The 24251-nt window shown below is 39.6% G+C and overlaps 1 protein-coding gene and 2 long non-coding RNA genes across 3 annotated transcripts; all 3 read right to left on the bottom strand.

Annotated features, from left to right (window-relative positions):
* Window positions 1-3237: 3237 nt before the first annotated feature.
* Window positions 3238-4893, bottom strand: LOC143421052 (uncharacterized). The gene is made up of 3 exons (XR_013100783.1): window positions 4824-4893; window positions 4268-4416; window positions 3238-4090 (listed from the first exon to the last, which is right to left on the bottom strand). It is a non-coding gene; the product is annotated as an uncharacterized LOC143421052 (long non-coding RNA).
* Window positions 4894-4982: 89 nt separating this feature from the next.
* LOC106676225 (uncharacterized) lies at window positions 4983-6214 on the bottom strand. Its single transcript, XR_003024697.2, has 3 exons — window positions 6080-6214; window positions 5762-5785; window positions 4983-5130 (listed from the first exon to the last, which is right to left on the bottom strand). It is a non-coding gene; the product is annotated as an uncharacterized LOC106676225 (long non-coding RNA).
* Window positions 6215-9387: 3173 nt separating this feature from the next.
* Window positions 9388-21709, bottom strand: lg11h8orf76 (linkage group 11 C8orf76 homolog). The gene is made up of 8 exons (XM_024804329.2): window positions 21484-21709; window positions 20745-20846; window positions 20005-20148; window positions 13743-13793; window positions 13195-13339; window positions 12944-13070; window positions 10424-10556; window positions 9388-9875 (listed from the first exon to the last, which is right to left on the bottom strand). The coding sequence occupies exons 1-8, from the start codon at window positions 21586-21588 to the stop codon at window positions 9603-9605; spliced, it is 1080 nt and encodes a 359-aa protein (XP_024660097.2). The 5' UTR covers window positions 21589-21709; the 3' UTR covers window positions 9388-9602.
* Between the last annotated feature and the right edge of the window lie 2542 nt (window positions 21710-24251).

Genomic DNA, 24251 nt, shown 5'->3' with positions numbered 1-24251 from the left:
GGTGCGTTGGTGGTTCTCGGTGTCCAGGGCTGGGCACTTAGGTATGTACTGGGTCACTCCCGGTGGCTGTTTGGCGGGGCCTGGCGCCCGTGGCTCGGTCGGGCCCCTACCAGAAGGCAGGGGGCCCTCATACCTTGGGTGGCTGGGCCCGGCACTCTGCCGCAGCTGGCTGCCAGCACAGCCTGCAGACACATCACTGCAGCCCCCTGTAGCTTCTGCACCTTTGCTGCAGGGTGAGTCCTATTCATCACCAATAACATGAATTCAATCATGTACAGTCTTGAAGTGCAGTTCTCACTTTGATTTGTGCACATTAAATACATTTGGTCATTGGAGCAGAGAAGCAGCTGGGATATTCAAAGTAAAGCAGCATCATGGTTTTTGCTGCAAAAGCACAGGAATCTACATATCAGGCTTAAGTCATGGCGTGTTTCATTATCACAGTGTGAAGTTCTTGTTTTTAAAAATATATACCGGTATATATATTGTAAGTCATTTTAATCAAGAGTTCCTTTTCATTGGTACTTGGTTTCAGACTCAGGTCTGTCACTGTGTTCATGTGTAAAAGAGGGTGAAAGAGTAGTGATAAAGCACACAGCTCAGTGAACATGGAGGTGTGTAGACCAAGGAGACAATATTCAACCTCATCTGGTAGTTCATTGCTTTGAGCAGTAGGTGGCGCTGCTGCATAAAATGAGGATCTGAGATTCAAACATGAAGCAGCTCCTGAGCTCAGAACTGCTTCTAAATCAATTTGTCATTTTTTGTCATTTGTCAAAAAATTTGTCATTCTAAAGAGCTCACTGAATTAGAGCATGCTACTGTAAAAGGATACCGCCACTGCAACAAGTCAGTTTGTGAAATTTCTTCCCACCTTGATACTGTTTGAATAATTTTCTTCTTTTCTTTTAGAATGAGATGCTCTGACTTTCATGGTGGCCATTGCATAAGAGCTGTCTTCTATTCCATTCATCTACACAGATTTATTTACATGGAAGAAAGTTTTCCATCTACTAATAAATCTGAACCACAGAAGTTTAATGCTGGACTTGCACTTTGCCATGGCAGAGGGCAGTAAAATAAGGAATGACTTTTATGAACCACTGTGGAGTAGGGAAATTATTTTACTGCTATTGTTAAATAATTGTCATCATTACCATTGCATTAATAATATAATCTGGAGTTTATATTGCATTCAGAGGTTGAACAGTGTGTGTCTTTCAGAAAGACTAAGTGGCAGGAAACAGGCTTGCAGAGAGTTTGCAGAAGTGAAAGTTATTTTGAGCAGCAGGCTAAGACGAGGCTTTAACAATGTAACAGATAGCTTTAAGAAGGCCTTAAGATGTTATGCATACAGTTATTATGTTAACCTTGTATTTCAGGTGCAGTTATAACTATTTTGTACACATTGCATATCTGTGCTTATTTGAGTTGATGTTCAGGTTCTTTAAAGGTTTGAAGCTTCACTGGCGCGACTGTTCAGGTGATACATGTTGAGGGAAAACTAGAACATAGAAGGAATTGCAATACATGCTTACAAAACACTTATATCAGGTCATTTTATATTAAGGTTTTAGTAGAGGTTCTTGATTAAAACATTTATTTAGTAGAGGACATATACATAGTCTCAGTTAGGTTGTAACACATAAGGATGAGCCTCTGTTCTGGTAAAAGGTCAGAAGTGCAACAGGTGAATTGAGAAAGAGCATTTGAGGACGAGACACAGACAGTTAGTAGGTGAAGAGGTGACACAGAGAGCATGTGAGGTCGTGACACACACACACACACTCAGTTAGAGAGAATCATTTATAGGGGAAAGTTTAATTATGTTTTGCTGGGGTTGCAAAAAGCAGTTTGTCGCAGAACTGCTGCTGAGGTGTCAAGATGACAAGCGAGCATCCGGCAGTGACAGGATGTACCTGTTAGGGAGATAGAAGACAATGTTTTTTGAACTGTGTTAAAAGTCATTGTGGTTTTGATTTGATCTATGTATAAAATGTATCTGTGACGTTAAAGGGGCGTCAGTAAATTTAAGCCCTGACGGTATAAAATATCTGTTCATGCTTTGATTAAGTCGAAGACCACTTGCTGTCTGCGTACAGAGTGTTCTTCCCACACGTGTGTATTCATTAAAATCAATCGTTTGACCAAGAGCTTCTGGACCATGGGTGGTTTGTACTCTCCTTCCTCAATATTTGAACCTTAACACCACATAGCAGGAAGGTGCAAGATGCTAACGTGCAGGGCATACATGGAACATGATAACCAAATGGCTGGCATAGTTCAGAGGCCGGGCCTGGAAGTCCCAAAGTCAATATGGGAGACACCGCCAAGGGTGGTCGAGAATGACCGGACTAAGATCCTGTGGGACTTCCAGATACAGACGGTCAAACTGGTGATAGCGAACCATCAGACATACTAGTGATGGACAAGCCACTATACCGAGTAATAGCAGCATCAGGAATAACGAATACCAGAAGCTGGAAAAACAACAAGGGCTGAGAGATGAGGTTAAGAAGATGTGAATGGTGAAGGCAACAGTGGTCCATGTAGTAATCAGAGCACTCGGGGCAGTGACCCCTAAACTGGGCAGGTGGCTCCAGAAGATCCCAGGAATGACATCTGAGATCTGTGTCCAGAAGAGTGCAGCTCTACGAAGAGCAAAGATACTTTACAGGATCCTGGTAAACATTTGTAATAACGGATGTGTGTGACTCTGAGTGAGGCACAGGAATGCTAGATCAAGGCTAGCGACCTTAAAATGGAGATTCCAGAAACTTTCTTTACCGCGATGATCAAGCATCAACACTTAAAAAGGAGAGCACTTCAGTCAATGTGATATTGATGTAGTTATTTTTATTCTCAGATGTTAACTGTTGGAAAATCCTGCACAAAAACACATTTTGTCTTTTAAAAGATATCAGGAACTTAAGGCCTTTTTTAATTATGTCAACGTAACATCAGTTCAAAGTACAGTCATGGGTGTGGAACCTTTTCTCAGTGTCTTTGGCTTTAATGAAGGCTATATTATTAAAACACTGTAAGTGCCGTAATTTCACTGCTCATACAGATTCATTCAGAATAATTATCACTGGTTCAAATTCATGGATTGAATAAAAGGGTCATCAGGTGGTGGTCGTTACTGAACGGTCTCCATTTGAAAACATTAAAAAGACACTTTTGTGCAAATGACCATTTTAACTGAAACAAGCATTTTACAGTGTAAAAATTATATATGAAGTTATTTAGTGAATTTAAAGGAGACAATCTGAAACACAAACACAGTCACTGAATGTCTGTAAACTTGACAAACATCCCAACAAAAATAAACTGAATTGACAAACATTTGTTTTCCAGTTTATGTTTTATTTGTTCAGCAGGTTTAAACATGAGAGACGCGAGTAAAACAATTCAAAGGCCAACGATCCATTTACAACTAAAGGAAATAATATATCTATATGTCAATTCAAAATTATAGAAAACACTAAATGCTTAAGTTTTTGAAGTGTCATATAATCATCATATCAGTGTATCATGAAATACAATCAAAAGTAATTTATAATAATAACATGTTTCTGAGTGTTAATAGAGAAGTTTTGGTTAATTTTTCCACTGTTTATCTTCCTGCTACACTGAGCCTGAACCCATCACCTTTGATTTATTAGAGGAAAGTTTGCTACAACCCAACAAGCCACTACTGACACCTGTCTAACTGAATAAACAAAACCAACCCATGGATCTTCTTACACTGCACAGATGAAATTATATTTATCATAAACAGACTTCTTGTACCACAAATGGTTCCCACTTGTATTCATGGCAGTGTTCATGCCACAGACTGCTGTTCTTGTGTCATCTGGAGCCCACTGATCAAAAAATACACACTGATCGTTGACCCAGATCCAGAAGTCGAAGCCACAGATGTATTGAAGACCCAGCCAGACAAAGGGAGTGTCAGCCTTCTGAGCCTCCAACCCAACCCAGACCTGGGTCTCGTTATCAAGGATGGAAACCAGATCCATGTGTTCCTCTCTGCAGTGGTACCGGGCGTCTGCCCATGTCTTGTTCTCTTTAATCAGTTTAAAGGGCTCTAAAAGGAAAAACATCAAAAACATGAAACTTAGAAGCATCAAACCAAACAGTGTTTCTGAGTGTCTAACATGCTGCGTTAATCCAAGCACATAATTCTTACTGTCAACATTTACACATTTATATTGACTCTACTGACTGACCAGTTAACTTAGTGGGTAAGAATGTTTTATTGTACCTTTTTTTCTGCCTTTCATCGTCACCTCAAACAGAATTAAAAACCCAGGTGTGTCTTTGTACACAGTTACATAACGCCCCCACTTTGGTCCATTTTCACAGTTAAATGTTTTATTTTCTCCACTAGTAGTTGTGTTGATTGTTGCACACCTGTAAACAAAGACAAAAGGTTGGACAGATGTACAGAAAGAGTTTCTGGCTCTGTTTGATTAAATCATGCTGTAAACAGTGGAGACAGTCGAACAGCTGGATAATAAATGTGAGCTGCTGTCTGAGAACATTTTAGAAAGAAGGAAAACACCTACAAATAAACAACAAAGGAAAATGAGAATAAATAAAGATTTTTATATTCTTCACATATACTTGATTATTACTCCAAACCACATCACACCATATTAGACCTCCTATTTCATCTGATAGAACTGATACAGGTTTATCTCTGTTACTGTATTACTGGATTTAAATGCATTTAAATGTTCATAAAATTATCTAAAAACATTGGACATGCTGGAGCCTGACTGAGAACAGAATGATTCAAAGTAAGATGAAGGTATTACTCAGTGGTGTCAGCAGCATTTCTCTCAGATGAGTTCCCGATGAGGATGCGAGCGCCTTCTAGATAAACATTGAAATAATCCATGTTGTAAATGCTGATGCAGGAAATTTCATATAGACCAAATAAGTCAACTGTCCACCAGGTGATGTTTTCATATAGAGTGGCAGAAAATGTCAAATAATTTCCATCCAAAGCTCTGTCAGCAGTGTAGTTGACACCATAATAATCTGTGTAGACTGAAGACTGAAATGCCACTTTGTCATCCAGTTTGATAGTTTCCCATCCTGGACTACATCCTGATGATGTAACTGAAAGTAAAGTAAAAAAAAAAATTAAAAAAAGGAAAGAAACAATGTCAGTGGCAATAATACTTCAGACCAGGTCTTCTAGTGTTTTTTTTTAGGAAAAATCTCCTTTTCACTCCTAAATAATGAATCTGAATTATGACACACACACACACACACACACACACACACACACACACACACACACACACAGATTATTTCCAAGCAGCCTCACTACATTATAAATGTTGAATAGTTTTGCAGTTACTGAATAAAAATTCATCAGAATTTATGAAATGAATAATTTGATTCTCAAAACATATCAAAGACTGCACGTTTATCAAAGCACTTATTTCTAAATCACGTTGATCACATATCATAGAACATAATTCAATATAAATTTACATTTATAACATATATTTATACAGATGTTTGTAAAATTGCTTCAGTCCAACAGAAAATCCCCACATGAAACATTCCCACTGATATGACGTCTACTGTGATGCAATAAATAAATAAATGAATTGAAAAATAAAATATAAAAATAATTTAAAAGGCATAAAATTAAATACTTTACAAATAAGTATATTCAGAACAGAAGTACCATCATACTTTTGATATAACCTGAAGAAACTGATTAGAAATGCACTCTTACCTGGATCCTTTTGAGTTGATCTTCCTGTGAAGTTTCAGAGAACGATGTAAGAATGAGTGAATTACTGCCAGCTCTGATATTGTTGTTTGGTAATACAGCAGAAAGCACAGAATGTAAACCATCCTTCAACACTCAGAAATGAAACTGGCTTTACTAAAGTCAAATCCTCTTTAAACTAAATGAAACGACTTTTGCTTTATCGAGCAGTTTGGATCAACTCACAGTAAAACTGAACTGTTATATTTGATCTTTTTCATTCTTTATAACGATCATTGAAACATCACTGTGCCAGGCAGGAACATCAAATGATCCACTTACCAATCAAAGTGATGAACAACAGACTCCACAGCATCTTTACTTTAGACTCTTTGCACAAATGTGTCCTCTAATAAGAGAAAGAAAAGACTTCTACCCTCACTCTGGAGTTTTCTGTAGACACACTGATGTTGATATGATCCCCTCTCTGAGGCAGAGCTGGATTTGTATTTCTGTCACTTCCCTCATAGATGCCAACATGAAAATATTCATTTCTCCTGTTTACACTCAGAGTGAGGCTGTTATGTTCAGTAGGCAAAGCATTCCCAGACTTTTACATCTGGTTTGCATCTCTGGACATATCATGATTCTTATGATCACCTTGTTTAACCTACATTGTGCATGCATCCAAGTAGCAGCACATGCAAATACTTTAGCATACCAGGAAATTAACTTTACCAGTCGAGGCTGACTAAATAAAAAGATATTCAGAGATATTTGGTGTGCTTGAAAGAAAAAAAGGAGGCTTGTGATTCATATTCATATTCAGTTTTATTCAAATTCCTGAAAGTGACGTATGTTCAGTGACATCTATGTGCATCTTGTAGAGATTTTCTCACCTCTCACTGCTGCCAGGAGGAAAGCTTTCTAAGTACAGAAAGTTACATTTATTTTTTAAAATAATGCAGCTGAGTAGGAGGTGAAGAACAAGTACATTGCTAAATAAGGAATGACTGGACTGACAGCCGTCATTGTAATGAGCTTGCAAGCATTATATTAGCATGTTGCCTTCAACAGGTGGTTAAGTAATTTCCCCATGCACACTTGATATAACAGTAATAACAATCTCGTCACAATGAATCACTATCTTACATATCACTTAAAAAAATCTGGATTCCAAATTTGAGTTTTTGATCACTTTACTTATTTCTCGGTTTAAATTGGATTTTTAAAAAGATTTTGTTATTGTTGGTATTTCCACGTGGAATTTTACTCTGTTAAATTAAAATCCATCATCTCATATTTTATGACTTTTACTAGAATAGATTTATTCATCAAATTCTGAATTTTGGGTAACCGTAGCTGAACTGAGCACAACCTCTAGAGTGTGGAGAACTACTCTGAGCAAATATAGAGTGAAATCCAGAGCAGAGACCGAGGAGAGCTGAGGAGGTGAAGCACTGTGGACTGTGGTGGAGCAGTGTGCAAGCAGGGGCTGCAGGTTATTGATCAGAGGCAGATGCAGATAAGATGATAAACTCTGTTCTACTTTTACAATAATTTTAAAAATGTGTTCTTATTCTTTTGTTGTCAGCTATGAGGTCAATTTTAAACCACAAACAATCAGCTGTTTATCTTGTTTTACAGTGAGTGCTCTGTGTTATACTGCCTATTAGCTCAGTTATTGCCACTCCTTATTCAAAATTAATGTTTAACATTTTTAATGCTCCTTTCTTGTTATTTATAACAAGGATTCACTCTTCAGCTTTATCGATAGCAGTGCAACTGTCACTTCTCTGAAGCTGTCTCTTTCCCTCTGCTCCATCTCACTTCAAGACATAAATTTCCATTCATCAGTCCAGTTCAGCACACCTGCTCTTCCCCGCTTCCACGCTGCGCTGTGAGCTCACGGCGTCACCCCTCCTCTGCAGCAGGCCAAAGACCACACGTCTGCCACATTAGTAACTGTGTTACTGTGTTGTTCTAACTTTCCAATTTGTAAAGAAATTTGTAAATCTAATAATTTGTAAATCTAATAAACTTTTTTTGACACAAATCGGAATAATAATGAGAAAATATGGATAAAATTAGCAACTTCTTTAAGAAATTATGTCTTTGCTATTGCTGCTTTTTTTAAGCCTTTTTTTCTTTTTTATCATTCATCAATGGATTAATAGTTTCAGAAATATTTATTTGTAATTCCTCTTTTTTATTGTCAGTTAAATAATGATATAAAGAATTACTGTTTTAATGTCTTAATAAAAAGAAAGACTCTTCAGCCCCTTCATAATCTTTTACAAACTTCTGGTCACATTCAGCAGCAGACAAGTAGAATAAAGGAGGCAGTTATGTCATTTCCCATTATTACACAGAGCTTCATTTATGGATATTTATCGTTTGATTTCTTTGCATGTATGAATTGGATTGGTTGTTCTTGACATCTGATGAGAATTTCGTGCCAATAGCACCTTTAGAAAAACAAATTGGGGATGTGTTCAGTTTTTATTTTATCTGCTGTATGTTTCTAATAATATTTCATCTGTTACTTCTTGCCGTTATTCCCTTTTCTTGCTGCCTTTCAATGCCCTTGACACACAATTACCTCTATATTATTGTTTCAATCTTTTCTTTCTTCTCGTCTGTTCTGTTGTCTGATGTAATCCCACTACCCGCCTTATTCTTTCTGTTAGCTTCTGTTGTGTCACCTGAAATGATTGAAGGTAAAACAAGTCAGAAAAAGCTTGCATGCTTTAAAAGCAGAATTAATATCAAATTGTGATTTATCTGATTACAGCAAAAGATTATTTGAATTATACTTGAAGAAAAGTGGATTTGTCCAGCACAATACAGAAAGACTAAACAGAAAAGGGAATTATAAACAGTTGTATCCCATCAACAGAGTGTCTTACCTCTCCAAAGCTGGATGCAGATCTCAGACTTCTGTCCTCCTGTAGATATGCTGCTGTTCCATTATCATGTCAGCTGCTTGATTTTAAACAGACTCACTGACCTCATAGTCCTATCACAGAGTTGTTCATTTTGCACTGCAGCAGTGGTCACAGTGCCTGATTTAGTAAGAGCTTTCATAAATGTTTAACGCTCTACACTTTTCAAGGTCCTGGGTTAATTAAATTGTTATATCTCCACATGATGCTAACTATTTTACTGATATGTATAATTGGAACCAAAACAATCTTTGCTTTGTTAAGTTTAAAAGTACTTTAAGAAGTTTGTAGTGCAGTAAAATGACAGATGTTTACTATGATTACACAAACATTATGTAGGATATAATACATTTAAATGCATTCTGGGGTCAGCCTCAGAGACAGGCAGAAGTGAGGTGTAAAAGTGAGGTCAAATGTTACATGATATTTGGATGCAAACTATGATGTGATATTTAAAATCACCATATATCATTCTCTATATACCTATATGTTATTAGTACAAACAATATAAGTAAAAAACACAGTTTTAGATAACAATGCTATACACATGCAGAGCTATCAATTCTGTCAGTCGAAGATATTTTAAATCCTTTCGTGCTACTTTCTATATGCTGACAGTATACACCACATTTGTAGGAATCACAGTCTCACAGTTTTTGTCAGTTTTCAACCAATAAATCATGAAGTTGACCTTGAAGATGTTGATGGATGTAAGCCAAATTTTAATGGATTGTTAACAACATAAAATTGTTAGAAAACATCACCTCTTTGGCAGAGATGTTACACATTTTAAACATGTTAAGCACAAAATGAAGCAGTTAAAATAATTCACTTGTTTCATGGTTTGATACAGATCAGAGGCACTGCCGTATATTTATCACCGTGAAGTGGATGAAATAGTGAAGGTTCAGTCTGCAGGCTTAATGACGACCACATTCACTGTGCTGCTTGTCTGAACCATCTTCAGCTGGTTCTTCACTTCCTTCCTGTCTGTGTTCACCTTTGTAAACAGTCAACACTGCAGCATGAGGATATTGTGTTTCATGCTGCTGCCCGTCAGTCTCTAACACGCCTGTCAGTAAGATCTTGTTCCACCAGCGCTGTCTGAAGCTGTGCAAAGAGACACTGGTCAGGCTCTCCCCATCCTGGTAGTCCTCCCTCATCTTCTCTGGGATCAGGTCCTCTGACATCACCTGGAAGACCAAAGAGAGATAATGTTGATGTGTAAAAATGAGCCAATTTAACCCAAACTGCCTGGAATTTAAGCCTCCTCAAGCAGGTCTTGTAGTCCAGCTAGACGGCATGTCCCGTCTCCCTGCAGAGAGCCAAGCTGCCAGATGGAAGCAGTCTTTAAAGTATGTGGTACAAACCGTCTGTGGGCCACTGATGCTCGTGCTGTTGTTGGTCCACCAGCCAACCGTGTACAAAGAGCTGAAGTAAACCAGAGTCTTAAAAACAATGAGCTGTCCACTACAGCCACTGTCTTTGCTTTTCATGCCATTTTTTTGTCTTTGAACTTCTCCATATTCCTGTAAATCCACTGTCACCACTTTCTTTAATCAAGCCCACTTGTCAACCAGTCAACATTTAGCAGAAGCTTATGTTATCCACCTCCACTGACACCCAATCAGGATCTTGACGAACTCAACAGGAGCAAGTCTGGTGTGTGAAAATCCCTTCGACCAGAATCGTGGGACTATAAAAACTGGTTTCAGAGTATGTGTGCAAGAAGGGTTCTCACCTCAGTGAGAGCCTGCAGGGTTTCTTGTTTGGGGTTTAGCCGCTGTAACGCCTCTTCTGTCATCTGTAGGACTCTCTCACTACGCTGAAGCACAAAGGAGGACTGCTGTTGTCGTAGGATTCTCAACAGGAGTCTGTAGGAGGCAGCAAGACAATGTGAGTACTCTTATATCTAATATTATACCCTATATTATCGGTCTATACTTGGTCTTTTTTATGCTTAAATCTTTGACAGCTGGCACAGACATCATCCAAAAGACTGTGGCTGTGGATAATTAAAGGATCCATACAACACTCTGCACCACTTATTGGACAGTCACCTGTTTCAGCTCCACTTCACACCACAATAACTGCATTTATTTGTTACCATCTTACATATTAAGCTCTGTATTGTATTAAATTTAGGTTTTTATTCATTTTTTATTTTTTTCCATTTTCTACCTCACTAATGTTGTTATTTAGTGTAAGTGTCACCTTTTTGACCTATTTTGTGTTGTCATATTGTATATTTTATTTAGTAAGAGTTATGTCTTAACTGTTTTGGATACTGTAATCCAGCAACTTGCTCACTGTTAGGATAAGAACTGTATATCTCATTATATTCACACAAGGCCAGGGGGGCACTTGCATTGTATTTTGGCATGAAGAACTATAATGAAATTTGGCCCTAGAAGTTAGTTTTTTTTGTTAGGAAGGATTTGTTTGTTGTTGAGTGCAATGTTAAAATAAGTTCTTTAAAAAGCAAATAATGATTTATTATGAAGGCAATATGAGCAGAGAAGACAAACATGCTGAGGGATTGGCCGTGTTAGTTCAGTAGGAGAGTTATTTGTAAAGAAAACAATTTTCACTAGCAGTCAAAAACTAATGTGAACACTTATGTCTGCATTTTTATTTTGTTAAATACGAACAAAATTATAGCAGAAGTGCTGCCACGTGTCTGGCCAGAAAGACAGTACTAATTTGTTTATGTGGTAGTTCAATGAAAGGCTTCAGTTAGTTTAGAGTGAGGGGAAAAAAAATTGCATTCACATTTGCAGTTTTGTCTTGTTACACAATATTTGAAATAAAAAACAAACAAATGGTAAATGGACGGATTCTTATATAGCGCTTTTCTACTCTCCCGGAGTACTCAAAGCGCTGTATATTCACCCATTCGCACCCCACTCATACAAGCACTTCTCAACACAAGTGCAAACTAAACTACATTCACACATGTTCATACTCCGATGAACGCATAGAGGGCAACTTGGGGTTAGTATCTTGCCCAAGGATATTTGGCATGCAGACTGGGGAAGCCAAGAATCGAACTACTAACCTTCAGTACCTAATCTGCTCTACCACCTGAGCCACAGCCACCCCATAAACATTGTGACACATTGTGGGTGTTTTCTTATTTGTTTTTTGTACTACTTGAACACTAAAGTGGTCCTGCAACGCACAGGTTCTCAATGGGGTTCAGATCAGGTGAACAAGGAGGCCATGTCATTAGTTTTTCTTCTTTTATACCCTTTCTTGCCAGCCACGCTGTGGAGTACTTGGACGCGTGTGATGGAGCATTGTCCTGCATGGAAATCATGTTTTTCTTGAAGGATGCAGACTTCTTCCTGTACCACTGCTTGAAGAAGGTGTCTTCCAGTAACTGGCAGTAGGACTGGGAGTTGAGCTTGACTCCATCCTCAACCCGAAAAGGCCCCACAAGCTCATCTTTGATGATACCAGCCCAAGCCAGTACTCCACCTCCACCTTGCTGGCGTCTGAGTCGGACTGGAGCTCTCTGCCCTTTACCAATCCAGCCACGGGCCCATCCATCTGGCCCATCAAGACTCACTCTCATTTCATCAGTCCATAAAACCTTAGAAAAATCAGTCTTGAGATATTTCTTGGCCCAGTCTTGACGTTTCAGCTTGTGTGTCTTGTTCAGTGGTGGTCGTCTTTCAGCCTTTCTTACCTTGGCCATGTCTCTGAGTATTGCACACCTTGTGCTTTTGGGCACTCCAGTGATGTTGCAGCTCTGAAATATGGCCAAACTGGTGGCAAGTGGCATCTTGGCAGCTGCACGCTTGACTTTTCTCAGTTCATGGGCAGTTATTTTGCGCCTTGGTTTTTCCACATGCTTCTTGCGACCCTGTTGACTATTTTGAATGAAACGCTTGATTGTTCGATGATCACGCTTCAGAAGCTTTGCAATTTTGAGACTGCTGCATCCCTCTGCAAGATATCTCACTATTTTTGACTTTTCTGAGCCTGTCAAGTCCTTCTTTTGACCCATTTTGCCAAAGGAAACGACGTTGCCTAATAATTATGCACACCTGATATAGGGTGTTGATGTCATTAGACCACACCCCTTCTCATTACAGAGTTGCACATCACCTAATATGCTTAATTGGTAGTAGGCTTTCCAGCCTATACAGCTTGGAGTAAGACAACATGCATGAAGAGGATGATGTGGACAAAATACTCATTTGCCTAATAATTCTGCACTCCCTGTAAATACAGGGGTCACAGTCACATGTTGTACCTTGTCCTGATGAAACAAGTGCAAGCTTTGAGCCAGACTCTGTCCTCGCTGAGTTCTGCGGTCTCCTCCTGATGCCCCTCTCTGTCCTCCTGCTCATCTGTTGATTTGCAGCTCGAGGAGGATGATTCTTTGAAAAACACAAATACAGCAAAGGGAAAATGTTATATCTTTGATTACCTGCTGTAAAAAATTACAACAGAGTTCATTTACCATAGCAATACACTTGAAGAAGGAAGTTAAAGAAACACTACCTGTGGTTCTGTTTCTGTCCAGCAGTTGCAAACACATCTGTCCCAGGCTGAACCAGTGCCAGGGGTTAAAGGGCAGCAGGCTACACAGCTGCTGCAGAGACGACATCTTTGATCCTACAGCTCCAAACTGCTCATAGATGCTGACCTTGGAGAAAAAGTAAACATTAGATTTGTACAGAATGATTGGGACTGTGAGCAAGAAAAGGGTGAAAAGGCCGTCTGTGTTAGGAATACTGGGAGCAACACAGTGGAACTGATTCTTCAATATTTAAGTTACTCATTTGTAATGATTTCTAAAAAGTATCAATAATAAAATGAAAAAAGCAGTATTAATCACTTCCGAACATTTCTTTTTTCCCGTGGGTAGCACTGTTGTCTCAGAGCATGAAGGTCGTGGGTTCGAATCCATCATCTGGTTGGGGCCTTTGTGTTCACATGTTCTGCCCGTGTCAGGGTTGGTTCTCTCTCAAGTAGTGGAAACTAAACTAGTGAATCTAAATCATTGGTGTGTGTGTGTGTGTGTGTGTGTGTGTGTGTTTCAAGCTGACCTTGAGCAGCAGGAGGCTGGTTAGGTGACAGGTGTTGGAGGCGTCTTTGCTCTGTAGAGAGATCACGTACATATTACTATTCAGGTCCGGATTAGAGTTAAACCAGTTCACACTAAATCTGGTCCGTAGGCTTTTAGCCTCTGAGGACAAACTCTGGGTGCGTTCCAATAGTCCATTTTGCTTATTAAGGTCCTAAGTGAGAAAAGTGACTCTTCAATCCTTCCTTTATTGCTTCCTTAGGATCCACTGGAACATCCTTTACGAAGGGGAGAAGATGGCATACCATAATTCAGAGCGGCAGACCATCCGACTGTTAATGAAAACAATCGACATTATAAACAAAGTGGTGCAGATCATGGAAATGTTAATTATAACTGTATTTTATACTTCATGAAGAAACAACTCATCAAGAAGTAGTTTTTAATCCAGCTGTGTGATGTTCAGAGTTCAGCTGTGACTTTTGTTAACTCAAAAGACACGACGTCGTACTCTCATTCACAGCGCTTTATCCGTTCCGCCATTTTTCATACTGAACACAACAACAACACTTCGCGGGCAACCGTACTCTCGCGATAAAACAGAAAATAACAAGTTAACAATCTCCCTCTTTCTTAAAAAAAAATAAAATAAAAGTATAAACACACCCCTGTAAACATTTGTATACATATATGTATATATTTATATAAAAAAAAACATTTCAAAAGTGCTTTGCTTTACTTAAAGCATACTATCATTGCACACAATAAACAATGGTACATTTGAATGCAAAGACAACTTTGTAGACAAAGGATTACAGTATCCAGAGTCCTTCATCTAGCGCCTTTAGAAGGGTTAAAGGTGAAACTCCCTTTTTTGTCAGACAATCAGCAAGTTGAGATTTTGAATCTGACCAACAAACCTGTCTGATTTTCTTGGCTTGTATGAGCTCTTTAATGCTGCTCATTTCTAGCCTCAGTCTTTTCTCTGTAACCTGCTTAGTAGACTTGAGTGCGTCAAACAAGGAATGATTATCAGTTACACAGATCAAAGGAAGAGCATTTAGACCAGTGTTACCAGTTGTAAGCTCAGAAAAAAAGTGTTGCCAGGAAGACAGCACTGTCTATTCCATCTGACATGGCAAGAGTTTCTCCTGCCAGTGTCCTTCTGACTACGCGCCTGATTTTTTTAGACTGCCAGAAGAGAGGACAAAACTTTCCTCCTTTACCCATAAGGACGATTAATGCCCCTCCTTGAGTACCGCCATCAGGAAGGTTTCCAAATGAAGCATCACTGAAAACAACCAATGCCAGATCCTCACTGTTACCCAAGTGCTGAAACTTAAGAGTCACTTTCTCTGCCTTAAGTTTACGGATAACTTTGTTCACTTCATGAATAGACTGTACAGTTGCATCTTTGATATTAGATCCAAGGCTACATGTGTCAAACATAACATCAGGCCTTGTTTGTTTGGCAACCCACAAAATCTGTCCTATTTTTGACCTGAGTTGCTCACGTTCTGTTTCACTTAAGGAAGCCTCCCTCTGTACAGCCCGTGCTGCTTGTAACTGAACCGGTTGTAGGTTGTCAATGTAAAGTTGTTGATGCACCTCTATTACATCATTAACTGTACAAATGTCCATACCAACATAAGAAAAGCTGTCATGTTCTTCACGGCCCACAAGAAAGGTAGATTTCAGTACAGGAATGATATGAGTTGCAAAGTGACTTGAACCAGCCCAAAGGAAATCATCAACGTGACATGCAAGCACTCCTGTAACCTCAGATTGTTCATTCTGCCAATAGAACACTGCAGGATCAACCTGTGATATTTTACCACCAGTTTTAAGCATAATGTCTTTGACCTTATTGTACCAATAAAGTGAAGCATCTGCAAGTCCATAAACACACTTTTTCAGTTTCCATAGAACATTGTCCTTGCCAGCTTCAGGTGGGGGACGAAGATAGATGTCTCTTGACAGTTCCATTCCCTGCAAGAAGGCAGATTTAATGTCCATTGAATTTACTCTCCACTTGTTTTGACATATCACAGCTAGCACCAGTCTGAGGGACTTAGACGCACATGTTGGAGAGTCTTTCTGTAGTTCTTTAGTATTTACCTCTTCAAACCCCCGTGCCACAAGTCGAGCCTTTGGGACAACACCATTAGTAGTTTCTTTGAGTGTACAGACCCATCTAGTAGACACACATTTTTGACCCAGGTCTTTCACTTCATCAAACACACCATTACTTTGCCAGCTCTCAATCTCCTGCTGCTTAGCAGAATCAAAGGAAATATCTTTTGTTATGAGTACATCTGCATCTCTGTTTTCAGCTTCAGTGCAAAGACCATCAACAAGTGACATGTCTACAGCTTTCTTTTCACCTTCACTACCATCATGCTCAAGATATTGCACATTGTACCAGTTTTTGTATTGCCCATTTGCTTTTCCCGCTCTGCCTAGCACTCTGGCTGTGTGTTGAACACCGTTGTCTCTGTTGGTAAAAGCAATCAGCTGTCCTGATCTTAACTTTACATTTGCAGAGACATGATCAGTGGGTGTAGAGGGTTCATTTGCAGTTTGTGTGACAGACATGTTTTCTGTAGTGTTAGTTTCTCTGTCAATAGTGATGTCTTCTTCCTCACTAATACTCTGTTCACCATCGGGTGTGTCAGTGTCATCATTTTCAACTGTGTCTTTGTTGTCATTATCAGTAGTACTGTGTGGTATTTGTTTATCTCCAGTCTGTGAATCCACTTTAGTCAATCTTGACTGGTGTACTCTTACAAGAGTCCCCCCATGTCTTACAAATACAACAGTTCCATCCTGCCCAATAACTACACCTGGACCCTTCCACTCTGTACAGTCGACTCGTTTGTAGTATACTTTATCTCCTGCCTCATATTTGTCATCTGTAGGCCTAAGTTGTTTGCGTAGTGCTCTCCTGATCCTTTCTGAACACTCTGCCTCAGTAAATGCTTTCCTGGAAGCATGTAATGCTGAGATATGTTCAGCTACTCTTGCACTTACAGTTGTGCCCTCTAAGGCAGGTGGCTTATCCATCAACACAGAAGGAAGGTTGGGGTTTTGGCCAAACACAAGTTGATGTGGACTATAACCATGTACATTAAGCATACTGTTTTTGGCCATAAGGGCCCAGTCTAGCGCAGTGTGCCAGTCACATCCTCGTTCCTTTTTTACCTTCAGGAGGATTTCTGTAGGTGTCATGTTATGTCTCTCCAGTAGTCCGTTGCTCCAGGGACTATACCCCGCCGTTGTTTTTACCTCAATGTTGAAGTTTTCAGCCATGTCCCGAATGTCTGTGTTGTTGAACTCTCCGCCGTTGTCTGTGTAGAGCCGTCTGGGGGCACCGTGAATGCTTATCCAGGTGTGAATGAAGGAGTTGACGATCTCTGCAGCTTTCTTTGTCTTTACGATGCTGGCGGCACTGAAGCGTGTGAAGTGGTCGATGATGTGAAGGTACCACACATTGGGCTCCAGCTCATGTAGATCCATCGCTACTGTCTCATTATACTCAGAAGCCAGGGGTAGACCAACAGCAGGTCTCGGCTTGGTTTTGCAATATTTCTGACAAATGTCACAGTCACGAACTATCTCTTGTAGAATAACTGCACATTGTTTATCTGTATTGCCAGAGCTTTGGATGAGCCTCAATAACCTCTCTGCAGATGCATGACCAAACTGCTTATGAAGTTTCACAAGGACTTTCTGTTTCTCTTTTGTAGACATTTCAGCAGTTACCATGAGAACTTCATTTTCATTGCAGCTTTCTGTAGTATTTTCATCTCTAATGTCCACACAATAGTGTCCCGAACTAGTGAGCTCTAGGGGAACAGGCTGCTTGAACATGACAACACTGTCATTCTCCATGTCTAGAACAGTCCCTGCTTTCTTGAGAGACGTTTTGCTCAGTAGTAGTGGAATGTCAACAGGAACTACTTCACTTTCAATGTCACATTTTGTTTGTCCAATTTTGGCTGGAAGTTTCACTTTTCTGCTGGAATACACTACAATACCATCCCCAAAGCGAAATGGTCTGGAGCTGGGGGTTTCTGATTGCAACAGCTTGTTTACTTGGCCTTGGCTGAGGTCACGCATGTAACTGTCTAGCCACTTCTGACCACAAACTGTACGTGTACATGCAGTATCAATAATGGCTGACCCCAGTGCCTCAGTCAGGAAGATTTCAGAGTCTGTTTCAGAGTCTGTCATTGAGGCTTTAGTGTACAAAGTAATGTTACACTCCTCCACTTTCCCATCTTCAGTTAGCTTTACTTGGTCACCATTACGATGAGGACAGTCTTTCGCCCAGTGGTAAGTGCTCTGACAAATAGCACATCTTGTTCGCTTGCCAAACTTGTCAAGTGGGTTGGTACCTTGTAGTGGTTGTCGCTGTCCACTCCGCGACGAAGTACCGTTGTTTCGTTTGTATTTGGGACCTTTTTGTTCCGTAAGGAAAACTGCTTCTTGGTTCAGTTGAATTCCGCTGAAAACTCCAGTTACTTTCCCTCCGAAAATCCGTTTCAGTGCAGACTTCATAGACGCAAACGTTAAGTCCGTGCACGCTGTCAGTGCAAGCTGTCGACTTTTCTCATCAAGACAAGCTGTATCTAGAAGCTTAAATGCTAGCACAGCGTCAGGCAGCGTCATGTTGTACTTTTTCATCCGGTTATAACGCTGTTCAAAGTCTATAATGTAGTCTGGCATGGACACGCTGTGGTTCTTTGCAATGGAGTCAAAACACGAGTAGGCTTCATAAGCGCGGTCTTTCTCTTCTCTCTGAAACACCGCATCAAGTTTTGCAAGTAGTATTTCCATACCGTCATCTTTGTCCAAATCTTCCACGGGTATCTCCATGGCCGTTTCTCTGGCTCTTCCCTCGAGCCCCAGCGCCACCGCGAGTGCCTGTTTCTTTTTATCCAGCTCCATAACTCGTCTCCAGATATTGACTTCATTCTTCCAGCATTCGTATGGCCTGGCTTCATCAAGCTTTGGTGGTACTTTGTAATTGGAAACCATCCTCTGCTACCAATGTTAACTCAAAAGACACGACGTCGTACTCTCATTCACAGCGCTTTATCCGTTCCGCCATTTTTCATACTGAACACAACAACAACACTTCGCGGGCAACCGTACTCTCGCAATAAAACAGAAAATAACAAGTTAACAACTTTAACAGGTTGCTGTTAAAATGTAAAACTATATCAGCAGATTATGGCATGAAGGACATGGATTTATGTAAGCTCTGTAAAGATTATGAGCTCGTCCTTTGCTGTATTGAAGACTTTCGGATTGTCTTAAATTTATTTTTACTTCAGGTCAGCTGGTATAAGGGAGGGATGGAATTTTATTGCAGTCACAGAAATCCTAAAAAGGGAAAAAGAAGTATGATCCACTGGATCACAGCTGGTTAATATAAGCCAAAAAGATGGGTTTAATTTTATAGGCTATGGGACAGTTTTACTAAGTGGAGCGAATTATTGTGATGCCGCAATTGCAGGGTGACCTACTCACAATGAACTATAATTTATTTACAAAGATGCAGTGAGTTCACTTCAGTAAAAAACAGCATTCTGCCAAAAGCAGCAGAGATTAGTCTCTTTATAATATTACAAACTGTTCCACCATATAAACCTGAAATGTGAGTGGAACAGCTGACGTGTACAATGTGCAGAGAAACAAAAAAAAAATTGTCCATCCCAGTTGCTGTGTGACTGTACCACGTGTGTAGATGCACCTTTAAAATGTCAAAAGAAGGCCTAGTGGTGCTGCATGACGTTAATAAATCTGGCCCTAAATGTTCCTTCTTTATAATTTCCAAAGAGATATTTCTCACAGGCTGCTATCATTTAAATGACAAGCAGAGTGAGGTTAAAACACATTGTGGTGAAATAAGATTCTGTATTCTGTAGTCCATCTGCACGAGTTAGTTTCAACATTCGTCATCCGACTGGTGTAAGGTTGTTCCAATTCTCATCGCACAGCTCTTCTCTTTTCCTAAATGCTTTTCAGTGATCCTACCCACTTTTCTTTGACCTCAATGATGTTTTCATCCAAAAAGAGGAAAAGAGGTTAGAAAAAGGAGATAGGAGGGACTTTTGGAACACACCCTTAGTGTTCAGAGTTTATAGTGCAGACAGGGTCACTGTTAAGGAAGACAGATTTTTAAAAAGCGGATAAAAAGTCACAGGATGGTCACATGATAGCTGACAGTATTCACTCTGACTGTTCCTCATGGAAAACCCAGTCAGGTAAAGAATTACCAGTAACTGGGCCAACTCCAGCGCTCTGTCTCTCTGTCCCAGTCTGGTGCAGCATCGGGCCATCCCCTCCACGACATCTCGTCTAATGGTCAGGTTGTTGTCAGCGATCCACTGCAGGCAGCTGCTGTATGCCTCCAAGGCTTTCTGACCCACACACACCAAACAAAAAGAAACCAAACAAAACTTCTAAAACGTTACAAACGCTAAGGTGGAAAAGTGAGAGTGGCAGCAACAACAACAGGAAGAGTCAAACCCAGAGTGTGATTTGGTCCAATGCTTAAACAGCTTCTGTAGGTTTTATTTTTTCACTGAAACAGAAGTTTCTTGTCAATATTTTATGAAATCTTTTCCATGCTGTCTGGAAATGTTGCTGCTGTGTAAACCACTGCTGACTACATCTGTGCTCTTTGGCTGTGTGAAATGGGACTATAAAAATTGCTCTTTTCTGAGGTGACTTATTAGGCTGGAAATATGAAAATGATCTAACTAGTCTTGTTTGTTCATAACTTTACAACAGTCTTACAGAAATATTCAAATACTGATGCTGTTGATAAAGCAACAAAGTGATGGTCATGAATGGACTTTTTTTTATTTATTTGCCTGTTAGTTTGCATCAGCTGTACAGGAGGTTTATCAGCTATACAAATACCTGCTACAATAGACCTCCATGTCCCAGTGAAACTTTCCGAGGAAGTGTTTGATGTAAGAGAGCACAGACTAAATTGAATGAGTGACAGTACCTGATAGTTTCCTTGTCTCACAGCCAGGTCACCTCTGAACTTGTAGACTTTCTGCTTCTCCAGAGAATCTTCAGCATCCAGAGCAGCACTGTCACAAAACCACTGCAGAGAGGAACAACTTTACCACACAGCATAAAGCTGTTAGAGGATGCTGCTCAGTCAGTCACTGCCAGAGAAGTACATGTCTCCACTTTTGCCCTGATGCAGCAGCTACTCAGCTTCATCTATGCTTAAACGTCAGCATAATAATAATGCAATTTAACTTACAGCGAGCAGCACAAATATCAAAGAGGAGCAATATTGAAATCTTGCACTTAATTCAGAGATGGGATATCCGATTTGTCTGCTTGTTTCTCTCCATGTAAACGAAACATGTGACAGACTCAGCCAAGTGCAATAACATGGGAGACGTCTGGCCTCTAGAAATGCCACAGGGTACTTATTTGGGCACTTATTTAGAAGCATGAACTTCATTTCCTTTAATTTGTGTGTTTAAAACTGAGTGTCTGTAATCACCAGCCTAATTTGACACAAACGCTTAAAATGACGAACCATAGTTACAGTTATTCTCCTGTATGAGCTACATGTCAGATCGTAAACGTTACAATTCGCACTTTAGTCTTTTAGCTCCGTGTTTGTTCTGTACATAACGCTCTGTGTTCGTGTTCACCACGAAGGACAATCTAAACAACCTTCATGTCTATCTTCATGTAGTAACGTCTCTGTGTAAGACTCTCACCTCTGGCTCACACAGTTTGGCGCTGTAAGAAGACAGAGACGCACACACTCGGTCTCTGACCTCCGAAAACACCGAGTCGTCAAACGTGCTCCCTAATATCTCCATCTGGAGCTAAATACATACAATTTACTCCACAAATACAGGCTGCCCATACAGCAACTACTGTGCGCTTGGTTAAACAGCCCGACGAATTCATTTCCGGACAGAAAGGTTCCGGCTGATGACGCAGTAACCACTCAGCTCCCTGGATATAAAGAAGAATTCATATCGTGGTGTCAAACATGCGGCTCAGACAAAAGCTGTAAAATGTAAAAGTGAGTCTCCATTGTGTCCTCCCATCTAAACAGTTGACCACTTTTGATAAGTGTTTGCCTCTGTGCTCAAATTGCATATTCATCCAATGAAATTAAGGCAAAAATACACTGATGATGCTGCATCATTTTACAATGTACAAGACATATGTGGAATTATGCAGTTTATTTAAAGGAGGAAATTTGACACAGATGCAATCACTGAATATCTGTAAACCTGACGGAAACGTTACACCACACTGGCGGCTGGCAGCGCTACCCCTCAGCCTCCAAGTTGATGCACCTATGGCATCAATTTTAAAAAGCCTATGTCACCTCATTCTTGAGTTAGTCACAAAGTTAAGTCTCCACACCACCCACCAGGCAACGTGATGACGTGCTGACGTGCTGAGGGTATTTGACAAATTAATCTACTTATGCTACAGACTGCTGTTCTTGTCTTGTCTGGAGCCCACTGATTAAAAAATACACACTGATCGTTGACCCAGATCCAGAAGCTGAAGCCACAGGTGTAGTGAGGACCCAGCCAGACAAAGGGAGTGTCAGCCTTCTGAGCCTCCAACTAAACCCAGCCCTGAGTCTCTTCATCAAGGATGGAAACCAGATCCATGTGTTCCTCTCTGCAGTGGTACAGGGCGTCTTTCCATGTCATGTTAGGTTGAAGGGCTCTGAAAGGAAAAACATCAAAAACATGAAACTCAGTTCCACTTTCACTGAGCTGTGTACTTTATCATTATCCTTCACACCTCCTTTCCACAGTGACAGAGCTAAGACTGAAAATAAGTGTCAAAAAAGGGAAAAGACTGAAATTGAGAGGAAAAATTCTTAATATTGTGGTAAGAAAACCCACTGGTACTTAAAAGACAATGTTATAGTTAAATACATCAAAGTTGAACTTATTTAAAGTTCAATTCTGTCTGATCCAAATGTATTTAATGTGAACCAATCAAAGTAGTTACCAGTTTTATAAGCAGGTTTGGATTCTTAGTGAAACATTGCTCCTTCATGCTATTATGTGAGTTATTGGGTGACATGGGTGAAGGTGGGAGTGGGGGCTAAGACACCTGGGGAGGGATTTAGAAACTGCTATATAGGTGGCTAAGAGTTCACCAGCCAAGAATAACAAGAATAAAAAAACATCACACCTGAACTTTTTTTTAAATCCTTTATTTTAATGAAATATTATATTCCCTTTGTACCATTTTCCTCTGTGGTCCCTGAACTCCACAGCACTCAACCAGCTGTGAGACATGAAATGTGTGCAATTTTAATTTAAAATGCCAGCTGTTATTGAGCTTCACTCTTGATAGGTTGATTTAGAAAAGTTTATATTTCATACTTGCTTGAGGACAGAACCCGATTCATTTTTGCTTTAAATAATGCTTCATGAAACGTGAGGTCCGGACTAAATGGCAATGCTTTGGCTGCTGAGACTAGGCAACAGTAACTCAAATATCCACTCGTTAGAACCAAGGCATGCAGAAAAGTATCTCTGAACACAAAACATGAACACAATTTCTTGACAAAGGCAAATTAGACATAAAACTCTGGGAATGCTTTGCCTACTGAACAGCCTCACTCTGAACAGGAGAAATGTATATTCCATCTGCTGATCTTGTTGATCTGTTTATTTTCATATTTTTGTGTTCCAGGTGCTGTATGTTTGGTTTTCCTTATATTTTTCTATTTGTGCTCAATGCTTTTATTATGTAGTCCCGTATTTTCCCCCTTGTTCTTTTTTTTCTCCATCCTGTCCACTTAGACAATTGTCATACTACACATATAATGTAACAAGTGAAATAACACAAAAAGAAACAGATAAATAAACAGAACAAAAAACACATGAACAAGAAGAGCCTGTAGAGAATTTATAGAGAACAAGTTATAAAAGCAAAATGTGTTGAGCCCAACAGTGCTTTCAGATTACAAGTGTGCCTGCAAAAGCTACAAAACAGGACAGGATTTTAAGTAAATAAAATAAATAAAACCAGCAACAACAATGAAACACAACATGTTAGACACTGAAGCATCAAATCAAACAGTGTTTCTAAGTTTATAGGTTGATTTTGAAAAGATTTATATTTTATACTTGTTTGAGGTCAAAACCCCAAAAAATCTCGATTAAATTATGTGAACAGGTGAGAAGCATTTGCTTTAAATAATGTTGCATCAAGACTGAACTGAATGTAGACACAGAGCAGAAAGCAGGGCTTAATGGTTGACTGGTTGAGGGGCTTTTTTTTCTAGCAGCTTGTTAATGATCTACTGATTGTTACAGTAATTAGTTTTGTTTTAGTTGTTGAAAAGAATTACTATAAATTAGTTATAGAGTAGATCAAAATTTATAATTTAGAAATTGTAACTGTAACATTATGTTACTCGATACCTCATTATTCACCCATCTTCTACTTGTTATATAAATTTCCTGGTATGGAAAAGTATTTGCATGTGCTGCTA

The sequence above is a fragment of the Maylandia zebra genome, linkage group LG11 (assembly GCF_041146795.1).
Source record: "Maylandia zebra isolate NMK-2024a linkage group LG11, Mzebra_GT3a, whole genome shotgun sequence".
NCBI classification, from domain to species: Eukaryota; Metazoa; Chordata; class Actinopteri; order Cichliformes; family Cichlidae; genus Maylandia; species Maylandia zebra.
Note: the sequence above shows the minus strand (reverse complement) of the source record. Positions and strands in the feature narration are given on the sequence as shown.